This window comes from Pieris brassicae, chromosome 8 (assembly GCF_905147105.1).
Source record: "Pieris brassicae chromosome 8, ilPieBrab1.1, whole genome shotgun sequence".
Lineage (NCBI taxonomy): Eukaryota > Metazoa > Arthropoda > Insecta > Lepidoptera > Pieridae > Pieris > Pieris brassicae.
The window spans coordinates 10,175,122-10,187,105 of record NC_059672.1 but is presented as its reverse complement, the minus strand read 5'-3'; the positions used below and the strand labels follow the sequence as shown (position 1 = coordinate 10,187,105).

General features: G+C 32.0%; 2 protein-coding genes across 2 annotated transcripts; one reads left to right on the top strand and one right to left on the bottom strand.

The window, feature by feature from the left end:
- The first annotated feature begins 490 nt into the window (after positions 1-490).
- On the top strand, positions 491-6,925 carry LOC123712993 (stomatin-like protein 2, mitochondrial). Its single transcript, XM_045666445.1, has 8 exons — positions 491-678; positions 750-863; positions 959-1,166; positions 1,624-1,812; positions 2,487-2,642; positions 2,759-2,874; positions 3,850-3,978; positions 6,628-6,925. The coding sequence occupies exons 1-8, from the start codon at positions 631-633 to the stop codon at positions 6,889-6,891; spliced, it is 1,224 nt and encodes a 407-aa protein (XP_045522401.1). The 5' UTR covers positions 491-630; the 3' UTR covers positions 6,892-6,925.
- LOC123712994 (maspardin-like) lies at positions 6,882-11,557 on the bottom strand. Its single transcript, XM_045666446.1, has 5 exons — positions 11,271-11,557; positions 10,955-11,195; positions 10,503-10,732; positions 9,000-9,248; positions 6,882-8,233 (listed from the first exon to the last, which is right to left on the bottom strand). The coding sequence occupies exons 1-5, from the start codon at positions 11,370-11,372 to the stop codon at positions 8,090-8,092; spliced, it is 966 nt and encodes a 321-aa protein (XP_045522402.1). The 5' UTR covers positions 11,373-11,557; the 3' UTR covers positions 6,882-8,089.
- Between the last annotated feature and the right edge of the window lie 427 nt (positions 11,558-11,984).

The window sequence follows — 11,984 nt, the reverse complement described above, 5'->3', positions numbered from 1 at the left end:
ATAGCTTGTTGCTATATGTAAACATTAACGCTACCTTTGGTTGCTATGGTAACATAAGAAGTAACTTAGTAAAAATATTTCATGCCTAGGTTGAACATTGAAAGCTATGCATTTAGAGGACAAAGTTAAAAGTCAGTAAGTTACGGAAGGGCAATAATCGCCGCCGACTACTTATTACCCAGTTTATCGTTGATTAAACTCGTGTCGTGTGAAAAGGTGTACCGTACCTCCTGTGGTTAGATTTTTCCTCGGTGACTACAGCATAGAAACAGTGACACAAAGAATAGTTAGTCTTTTTTTTCTTGTTTATGGCTTTTATTTATGCCAACTGGGCACAAGGTACAGTTAGTCTTTTATACATGTATAAATAAATTGTTTATGTTTTCGTCCTTCTTTAGTATGAATGAAGGAGTAGAGATAGATTAACTTTTGTCAATTGTCAATATTTTTTGAAAGCCATTGATAGATTTCTTGGTCAACTGCCAGTCACTTCTGAAACAGGGAATCGTCAATTGTAATTGAGCAATTTTCTGTTTACCCTGCGGGTTATCTTACATGTTACAATAATTATGAATTTATTCATCATCTTACAAGATTTTACTTAAGTCTCGTAAATTCTAATAAATAAAAATGTTCTCACGGACAAGGTTATTCCTATCAAAAGCGCTTCCTTTAAAGGTTCGAATTATTTAAAAAAAATACTTGAACATTGCCTAATAATAATTTAATTTTCATATTGGAACTTTCAGAATACTCTTAAGGAATATCAAAATGAAGGCAGATTTCTTTATAGCGTCTCAGCAGCACGGTACCGTTCCACATCTCCGATTAATACAGTTGTTATGTTTGTACCGCAACAAGAGGTTAGTTTGTTTTCTAATACAAAATGTGGATTATTTTTATTTATATAGTTAGTTATCACAGACCACAACCACTCAACTTTTTCTCGAAATTTCAGGCATGGATTGTTGAAAGAATGGGAAAGTTTCATAGACTCCTGGAACCAGGGTTAAATCTCTTATGGCCTATAGTGGATAAAATAAAATATGTGCAAAGTCTAAAAGAAATTGCTATTGATGTGCCAAAGCAAAGTGCGATTACATCGGATAATGTCACATTAAGCATTGATGGTGTCTTATATTTACGTATAATGGACCCTTACCTTGGTAAATGTCCTTAATTTACTTTAAAAAAAAAACATTTTGAATAACGTGTTCAATAGTGTTAGTAGATATAATTGTAATTTTATTTTTATATTTTTTAATGTTTCATATGTGTTTTCTGAACAAGTGACATCATCAGGGAACAATTAGTCCTATCTGCAATCATGTTCAGAAAGCTGTTACTGCTACCATGTACTTGTGCCACTGACAAAGCCATCTTTTCACTATAATGCAAAGAGTGTGCAGACATAGTGTTAGATCTAAATGAAACATAACACAGCCTCAGCAGCACCTTGAATGCATTATTTTTTGTATAGCATATGCAGAGCATTTATGTTTTCATTATACTATTGCTATATTTTGATAAGAAAAACTGATTTTAATTTGATCAACAGTTTCATAAGTTTGAAATTTACTGCTGTAAAAATTCATTTAAAGCAATTATAATAATTAATTTTAGCTTCCTACGGTGTTGAGGATCCAGAGTTTGCAATAACACAGCTTGCTCAAACTACAATGAGATCAGAGTTAGGGAAAATATCTCTTGATAAAGTATTTAGGGAAAGAGAGTCACTGAATGTATCTATTGTACATTCTATCAACAAGGCCAGTGAAGCTTGGGGTATAGCATGTCTGAGATATGAAATACGTAAGTATATTATGAAATGGCCTCAAAAAATTATGTTTTATAAAACTATAAATTAAAACATATGTAGTTAATTAATGTTTGTTGATTTCTAATCTGTAATTGTAAAAAATACGCTCTTCCGAAAACTTTACCCTTGAAATCCCATCTTATAACTCCTCCTTTCTTGGCGAGTCCTTTAAGGTCTCTGCAGTTAGGCTATGGATTTCGCTTCCTGTCCCTATTCGCTTAGCTCCTTTCTTCTTCCTTTAAATCTCTTCTGTACAAACATTACTTGTCCACATTGTATCCCTAACTTTCTTACTAACAGATGTGAGACTAAACTTAAATTATTGTGGTTCATGTATACTTTTTTTAAGTTTAGTTTTGTCTTAACAACTATATATAGAACACCTAATACATAGGTGTACTGCACTTCTTGCCTACCTTATCTCATATAATATTTTTTTTTCTCTTCTCACAGTGGTTGCCTGGAAGAGATCACTCAAAAGTGATAAGGCCGCCAGTTTAATTATGTTCAATTTTTATATTGTAAAGCAAAAAAGTGTTAATAAACAAAATAAATTACTGTAATCTTTAATGTAAGTAAAATATTAACAGAATTTTTTTATTAAGGCAAGATTTTCTTTATAGCTTTTTTTAAAATTCATATGTAATGTAATCAATTTTTTTTTCAGGTGACATAAAGTTGCCAACCCGTGTCCATGAAGCTATGCAAATGCAGGTTGAGGCTGAACGTCGCAAGCGAGCTGCAATACTTGAGTCTGAAGGAGTGCGTGCGGCTGACATCAATGTGGCTGAAGGAAAGCGACAAGCTAGAATCCTTGCTTCAGGTAATATTTTCAATACTAACGGAGACAGTACATTTGTAATACATCAAAATATTTCAAACAAATAGCCGATGCTTAATATAAACATTTGATTGTATATACTATATATATTTGTTTAGAGGCGGAAAAGCAAGAACAAATTAACAAAGCATCGGGAGAAGCTCAAGCGATGTTAGCCGTGGCTGAAGCACGTGCTCGCGGACTCAAACTTGTGGCCGCAGCTCTCTCATATCCGGTATGGACATTTCTGTGTCTGTTTTATACTGCTTTGATCATATTGTTTTTATTCATATGATTTTATGATATAAAATTGTGATAAGTGATTCATGGATATCCTGGGTTGTCTTCCCGAAACAATTGTTGCTACAGAAAGGCTTAATCATAAGTAATTATCAATGTTTGTCAAACAATGGGACGGTAACAGCACTTCCAATCTTTACCAAGTGGCATAAATATACTTTATACTAGCTGCCTACATAGATTTTTTAAGGTCCTTCTAGAAAAGATCGTACCTATTCCTAAAAAGCCTGCAACGCACTTGCGAACCTTCTGGCAATGTGAGTACCGCTAGTGGAACGGCGCTATTAATAACGAGACTAGGCTGTTGAATGGCTAATTAGGCTAGTTGGCTGCGACATATACAATTAATATAATATGTCATATAGTGAACTATGCGGAACGTTTTTGACATACGGGAGTCGTACTTGAGCATTTTTTTCTCGTTCATCTGCAGTCGGCCATAATCAGATATTTTCTGTGGTTAATGGGTGTTATACGGTGCCTTCCAATGGAAGAAACTGCGTTACATCATCTCCTGGAGTTAACAAATTCATAGCCAGTTCATTTGTATGTTGGTTTAACCTTTCCACATAGAGTAGATGCATATCTACTACTGTTTTTGCGGATTACTTCTTTTACGATTGGAATCTCCAGATAAAAATCTTTGGAGGATTTCGATGTTAGTATTGCTTGCACAGCCCCAGAGTTCTATTCCATATGTCCAGATTGGTTGTATGATGGCCTTGTAAACAAGCATTTTGTTACTGAGTCAAATCAGTCTGGATTGCTGGCTTAGAAGCCAAGATAGGTCTTAGAATTTCAAGGTGGCTTTTAGTAGCACAGGTCAGTATTCTGTCCAGATGTATGCTTGGTAATGGTTTCGGCATAAGTTGGGTTTTTCAATAGTAATATTAATAAACTTCAATAACAGGACAGCAAGCAAGCAGCGTCTCTGTCAATCGCTGAGCAGTACGTGGACGCGTTTCGCAAACTCGCTCGCACCAATAATACGCTCATCCTGCCCGCGAATGCAGGTGATGTCTCCAACTTAGTGGCTCAGGTGAGATTTTTATGTTAGCGGAACCGACATACGAATACCAAATATCAAACTTATAAATACTCTAGTACGAGGTATTCCAGAAAAGAGCGTACTACTTCCTAATAGGTCGGCGACGCACTCTAGCACTCGCCGTTGCAGCTCGTTTGCCTCATAAAGAAATCTCATTCTTGATTTCACGAGAACACTCATCAAAACGGGTCCAGCCATTTAGGTTAATTACAAACAAGAGTATAGATCTAAATAACAGACATCAAATGTTTTATAGCTAAAAACGAATCGTATTGGAAAATTAAATTATTTATGCTTTTGTATTTTACATTAAAACCTTCGCTAAACTTTCACAAATATTCCAAGATCAAAATTATTAGGTCCAGCCATTGCCGAGTTTTAGGGAAACGAACAGCAATTCATTTTTATATATATATATCGATAAAAATGATTCAATAATTTCATATCCTTACTAGTCAATGCAACACAAATAAAAAAAATAAACATATATGTCGGAGAAATATCGTCGCTCCATCGTAATGGACATCGACATTATCGGGCTTAGTGGGTAAAGTACAAGCACAAGACACGAATAATGATCGTACAGTATTTAATTTAGATACCTTTTAACATTACAAGTAACATCTTTAGCTATTATAACGAGCAGTGGTTCTCAAAATCTACTCAACCATTAATACACTCAAATCGGTTCAACGTCTCATCACCACAATGCTCCACTGAATATTAAACCAGCACTACCCTGCATTCTCTGAACGCACTGTCCAAACTCAAGATGGCGTTTCCTCTGGTTGGTCGTAACTATATTCGTTAAGCCATAGCCAAAAAGAAGAAAAAAACAACATTCGTACTCTTAATCAATAATGATTCCAAACTTTGAAAAGATTAAATAAAAAAAATCGAATTTATTATGATTCTCAAAAGTAATTGAAGGAATCTCAATGATTAACCAAAGCAACAATAAAAATCAAGGGCCAATTGACTCGATCAGAACATTTCCCGATTATTCGAACATTGCCTCGAGTATATATATTTTTTTGCGACCTTCTACAATAATTGTTTTATTCCAGTGAATTAATTTAAAAAAAAACAACTATACACCCTAAACGTTCCTTAGGAGTATCTGAATGAAAACCATATTTAAAAAAAAAACATGTGTGCAATTCACACGTGGTAGAAGTGAAACCTTGAAAACCAATGTTTATATAATATACAGGATGTCCCAAAAGTCGACGTCAAGTCGAAATTTTCTCATAGGTAATGCCACACCAGTTATCAGAAAATATTTAAAAAAAAAAGTGTCACATTTTCTGGAATAAAAGGAAAATTTCCATAACTTCAAAAATACATGTTTTTTTTTTAAATATTTTCTGATAACTGGTGTGGCATTACCTATGAGAAAATTTCGACTTGACGTCGACTTTTGGGACACCCTGTATGTAAATTATACTTTACTTTTTTCGCTATATAAATGTAGGATTAAACTTTTCTTTAAAAAAAAAAAAAAGAATGTGTGCGTGTACTAGTGTACACACGTAAGAAGTGAAACGTCTTTATGACCTTATTTTTCGAAAAATGATCCAATATATGCAACTTTATATACATTGGTTAAATAAAGTTAAATTAGATAAAGTTTAACAAAAGGCTTTCATTATCATAGACATGAATACAAATAATACAATTATCTCATTTTACCTTATCACTACTAAGATTATTACAGAATTTCATTAATTGTAATACAATTATTACTATCGTTGTTATCGTTATTATATATTTTTGTTATTAATGAATCAACCGTGGTAGGGACACGAAAAAGATAGTACGTAACGGAAATATGTGACGCGTAACTCAAAAATGAGACGGTAATTTTTTTCCAACGCCGATAAATAAGTTTCACTTCCAATCGCTTTCAATAGTCAAGGAATCTAAGGTTTTTTTATGTGTTTCTTTAATTGTCTATTAGTACAGAAGCCTGATCATTGCCTATTAGAAAAAAATACTCACAAACAGTTAAATAATAACACACCACGCTATCTTACTAAAACGCTGTAATACGCAGCCGCATACAGTGTACAGTAAGCTCACGTAGTTTTCACATGCACTACACACGTTAAATGCTCAAATACAAGCACGTATTAAACAGTGTGCAATATACATACACACTGACATCTGCTCTCTCGCTCTGGCTCACAAATTACAGGCGACTATGCTTAGAAGACGGGAGTGGGGACGCTACGAAGTATGGCACAAAGAGGAGAGACCGATAATATACAAATTGTATGTATATTTCTGTCTCATTCTTTCCCCTGGCTTCATCCTACACATTTTTGTATTTGTGTCTCTTACCTGTCGTTTTTTCGTTGCATCCGGTTTGAAATCACAACGATTCTAAAGAAGTTTCACTTCAAAAAATTTGTGTTAAATTTTATTATAACGTTTAATATCAAACTTTAATTTTATTAAATATGAATTTATTTTCCCTCTCTTTTTCCGTTGCATCCGATTTGAAATCATACAATTCTAAAGGAGTTTCACTTCAAAATCCGTTCCTCTTGCGTTAACCTCGTTAAGTAACATAGTCGAGGAGGTTTCAACGTGTTTTTCTTTATAACGTATTGCTACCTTTTTTTAAATTGGTTTCAGGCAATGTCAATATATTCAACAGTCTCCGCTCACAATAGTCAAAGTCAACCTCATGGTGAGCCAATAATCCCGGAAATTATGTCGGAAGACCCACTTTTCAAATTAAATGCACCCGCACTTAATGAAAAGGGAACCACGTTGGCCGGACAACCCATCCCTCAAGAGAATGATTTAGCGGAGTACTTTTCCGATGATGAAGAAAGAGAACAGGCGTTAAAGGCTCAAGAAAAGAAGAAATGGCAAAAATTAGAAAAGGAAACATAGATTAAGAAAAGTTAAATAAAACTATCGTTAACTTTGGTGTTTTATTTAATAATCGTAAAAAATCTAGCTTCTAATAAGTTTTCGAAATAACAATTTGTATGCTTAAAACATTTTCGATTATAAGTTTACGTTTTTATACAATTGCTTTATCGATTGTCACTAGAGTGAGAAGGACAAAACATAGTCCATGTTTTTATCATTTAGAAACCTACCAAAAAAAGTTTTGGTAGATATAGGTCATATAATTAATCTTAACAAGATTTAGAATTCCCTAAGTTATTCATACATTAATATACTAAAAGAATTAGTAAATACATATTTCGTAACTTTTAACCGCAACATTCCATAAGATTCATAAAACCTAAGACAGTCTTAATACATGTAATAAGTTCTCCGAGCTTGCTCACGGCAACTATAAAAAATTAAAATCACCCCTTTTTCCTAGAAAACTAAATTCAATTGCAGTCTTAACCAACATACTCTTGTCTCTTTTCATCACAGCGTAAACACCATTTGACAGAAAGAGTTTAATTAAATTAGATTTCATTTTTATTGAAAGTGTGTGAAAGTTCTAATACATCTGAGTAAGAGTTAATCTGCAAATTTATTATTAGTCAGGTCAGTAAGATTGAACTAATAAAAACTATTGGTGACAAGTGTCTGACTGATTTAAGTTTTTTAATTATCTTGATATTAAACTGTAAGTAACAATATTAAATACAATAAATAATTGCTAATGGCAGTTATTGTCATAATAGATTAATTGATTGTATAGTGTTCATATTAAAATATGTTTCAATATTATCTTAAATCCAAATGGAAGTTAAACTTCACTGAGTTTTTGATCATAGATTAATTTTTAACACTACTTGTATATATTAGGAAACTTTTAGTAAAGTAACAAAACTGCAAAAATTATACTGGACCAGTGAAAAAACCAGTTAAAATTACATAAAAATAACCTTTTTGTCATCAATTGCTCTTAATTATCAGATATTATATTTAAATGTATTTTATATATATTCTTTTTAAATAATTTATAAAATTATCTAACCTGAAATTCAACTATTATAGAATTCAATTTCGTTTAGACTAGTCATAGAAACTCCATTTATAGGAATTTAAACACCCAACATATGTAATAGGAATGTTCTAGCGTTAATATTAAATTCGTTAGTCGCATAATAATATAAAACATTTACGATATTTTAACAAACTTATCCCTTTGGTTGAAGTAACTGACTGAACCTTCCTCGGGGTTGTCTTGATTGTGAGCTGGCATTTTGTGTAAACTTAAGTAAGAAGCCGAGATGTCTGTACCATCGAATTGCCTCAAATGAATCTAAAATGAACATGAAATACAAATTAAATTAATAAGATTACTTTTCCGTGTAGGCGTCACTAAAAGTTTAAAATTAATAAATGACATAAATTTATTTGGATATTTATATGATATGACAAAGTCTGATTCGAATTTGATTCCAATTTTGGGGATTACTTACTACTTACTTACAAATAAAATTTGAATAGGTTTTCTTGGTTTAGAAAATACTGTCGGTATAAATGTTTGACACATGGGAGCCAAACTTAAAGTGTTGTATCTTAATTTTACCCTTAAGGATTTAAAAAAAAAGAGTAATAAACAGGCCTGCACCTTACTTATGGAACGTAAAAGATGGATCTCGCCTGTCTAAAAGTCGCCTTAAATTTTCTCTATTCTTAAATAACACCATATTAAAATAATATACTTAAAAATGTTTCTAATTTGTAATGTTTTAAGAAAGTTGTTTCCACAGTTATGCGTGACCAGCTGACTGATGAATTGTTATTTTTGACCTATTCAAGCATATACCACCTATTTGACTTTAAGAATGAAAAAAAAATCTTTTATTCTTTTTATAAGAAATTACTTGTAAAGAGTAGTAACTAATCGTTATTGTCACATTATTTTAAAATTCACATTATATAAATATGACTAAATATGGATAAATATGACAGGGCGAATATTAACAATTATTATTCAAGAGATACAAGGACGAGCGCTACGCGTGTGTTATGAATGGCCTCTGCCATATAAAATAAGAAAGTGCATAATCAATATTACTTACCAGTAAATGTAAATTGACCTCGTCACTTCTGCTTAAATAAGGAAAGTTCCCTCCACTTTTCAAATGTGCTAGTTTCGCTTGTGGATAGGATTTGTAAAGATCTTCTCTCACCCTTGAGCTAAGGGCACTTTCATCCCAAACATCCATAATAGTGATTGGCAGGTTATACAGATGTTGTGGTTCAACATAGCATGGAGTACAATTTAAGGTCAATCGGGATGCTAGCTCTGATTGAGTTAAAGATTCCAGCTGGAATGATAATTGTAGCACTGTATTTTGCAAAATGTTGTAACTAGGTCACTTTATATCATACAAGCAATGGCAGTTATGCAACTTTATAAAAAAGTGCAAATTATATTTAGAGTTGAATCTATAGCTGCCATAACATTTTTCACACTAAATGATAACAATAATTGCAACTGAAGTTATTTATATATATAAATATATTTGTTTTTTTAATAAAACAAACATATTTATATATATAAATATATTTGTTTTTTTAATAAAACAAACACATTAATAAACTAGATTGTAGAGTAGTTCCCACTTGTCTTCATGCAAAAGGCAAACTATTACCGTGATATGTTTTCACTTAATATAAATATTCAGTAGGCGATCATTTAGATAGCTTTGATAAGGCCATATTTTTTGTCAATAAGTCAATTATAGACCATTAACTTATTGTGTTTAATTTATTGTATGCTATTATATTCTAATGAAAACACTTTAGATAACATACTTAGAGATAACTAATTAAGGAATTGGCAATAAACTAATTTCCTTTTGATAAAAATACCACAAATGTATAATAACAATAACATAGATTTAGATCTGGCTACATCGAGACATGCTAGATTAATATTTATAGATTTTTACCTTGAATTATTTATATTCAATTTGGTTACATATGTGCTGTATTTGGAAATTTTATTTTATTAAATTCAATATGAAACTTTTAATAAATATTTAATAACATGTACTGCCCGTACTTCATTAAACATATCTTTTATAGTGTCAGGGATTATGCAAGTAGCATTCCCTGCTACTTATCTATACTAATTGAAATAGGAGTGTAAATTATAAATGGGAAAACAATATGAATTAATTCTGTTATTGCTAATGAAGTATTGTTGAATATTACCATGAAATTATTTATTAACACTTTGTTGCATATAAAGGAATATAATACAATCAACATAATTAAATAAAAAGGATGGCACCTGTTCACTTGTAAGAAAAAAAAAAATTAAATGTTGTAAGCGCAGAAATACATGTCACAGTTATTTAGACAAAACTAATGAAACAAAACATTATTTATTACCAAAATAATTTAAGAAAGCAATGTCCTGCTATTTGGAGTTCGGTCAAGATGATTATTAAGATTGCCTTGCACTTGGAAAACAATATTTGCAGTCAATAGGACCACAACCTTTCACTGTTCATGTTATATCATATATCTATCTCGAAAGTTGTTATATGTTTTTGTAGTTATATAAATCATACCTTTTCAACCATAAAATCTATAGAATCTGCAATTCTCTTATCAACTTTATCAGCAGCAAAATTACCCATAAGCATTCTTTTCAAAACTAGTGAAGGTAGAAGCCAAAACAATGCAACTGAATCATTGTACTCAAACACTGTTGTGTCTGTAAATGTGTTACATAATACAAGTGACACTACACGAGGACAATTCTGAGTATACTGTGTAAATTTTTGTGCAATGAAACCCCCTGAAATTGAAAAAATTAAATACAATTATTTAAAAAATATTATTAGTAAGGAGGCAAAGACAAAGTTATCTTCTTCACCTTCTATGAAAATTGTCAAAATAGTTCAATAAAAGAAATAGAATAATTAAATTAAACAAGATATAACAGTATTGAAATTTATTATTGATACTTCACAAAAAATAATGTGCATATAAAAAAGTACTGCCTGATTATTAGACTCACCTAAAGATGTTCCAAAAATGTGTATTTTATCAAGTTCAAGGTAGTCAATAAGCTTTTTGAAACCATCACACCATTCTTTGATATTCCAATAAGGTGGAGGTTCAGCAGCAATGACTCGAACACCTCTAGATGCAAGTCCCATTACTTGCTTATAAAATATATCAGCTGTTCCAGAAACAGGAGGTAAGCATATCAAGGGACAAGTAACAGACTTCGGACCACTATCAAATATTTTCCAAGCCTAAACAAATATTAAAAAAGCATATGTTTTAAAGTGGGTCATTGGCACATAATGAAGTTTAAGTAATTCGTTTACCTTGATTCCATCAGAATCCACAACTATCTTTCTTAACGGGACACTACTCCTAAAACTCAAATATTCACTTGATTGAGACAAATCACACGCAAATTTCATCATAATATACTAAACTTTATCATACACTTCAATTAGAAAGCTTAGATTTAAATGTAATTAGAAACAATATTTATCAATAACCGATACCATTAACCACTGTTCAGAGTTCACCACTACTTGTCAGCAGTCAGCACAGACTAATGTACCAACAGTCATGAGTAAACTGACAACATAAAAGTGAATGACCAATAAGACGCCGTCTCGTTGCCAAAATTAATAATAGCTTGGGGAAGTTTCTTTTCATTTTTTAAGAAAATTCACAAAAAAATATTACATTTAAACTATGTAGGTACCATTTTGTTCGATAACTTTTTTGCCATCTTGTAGGTAGGGACGAGAACCCATTGCTATAGAAATTTTGGAATTACTGATCAAAATCCCGCGACAATTGGATTTGGCAGTCCTCGTGAACCTGACACTGCCTAAATAATTCTGAAGAGACCGAAACAGGTGATCTGAAGGTGCAAGGTCAGGACTTTACGGCGAATGCATTAACAACTCCCAGCCAAGCTCTCTTAACTTTTGCTGAGCGGCTAAAGATGTGTAAGGTCTAGCGTTATCAAGATAAAAAACAGCACCCCTACTGTTGATTAATTCCATCTGGTTTCTTCCAAC

Bases quoted from the DNA above. Each gene is read 5' to 3' on its own strand.
- LOC123712994 (XM_045666446.1), bottom strand. From the start codon at position 11,372: ATGATGAAATTTGCGTGTGATTTGTCTCAATCAAGTGAATATTTGAGT. The intron at 11,196-11,270 runs GTAAACGAATTA...ATATTTGTTTAG, and splicing joins TGGATTCTGATGGAATCAAG to GCTTGGAAAATATTTGATAG. The intron at 9,249-10,502 runs GTATGATTTATA...TTATCATTCCAG, and splicing joins TAGATTTTATGGTTGAAAAG to CTGGAATCTTTAACTCAATC.
- LOC123712993 (XM_045666445.1), top strand. From the start codon at position 631: ATGTTCTCACGGACAAGGTTATTCCTATCAAAAGCGCTTCCTTTAAAG. The intron at 1,813-2,486 runs GTAAGTATATTA...TTTTTTTTTCAG, and splicing joins ATGTCTGAGATATGAAATAC to GTGACATAAAGTTGCCAACC. The intron at 3,979-6,627 runs GTGAGATTTTTA...AATTGGTTTCAG, and splicing joins TCTCCAACTTAGTGGCTCAG to GCAATGTCAATATATTCAAC.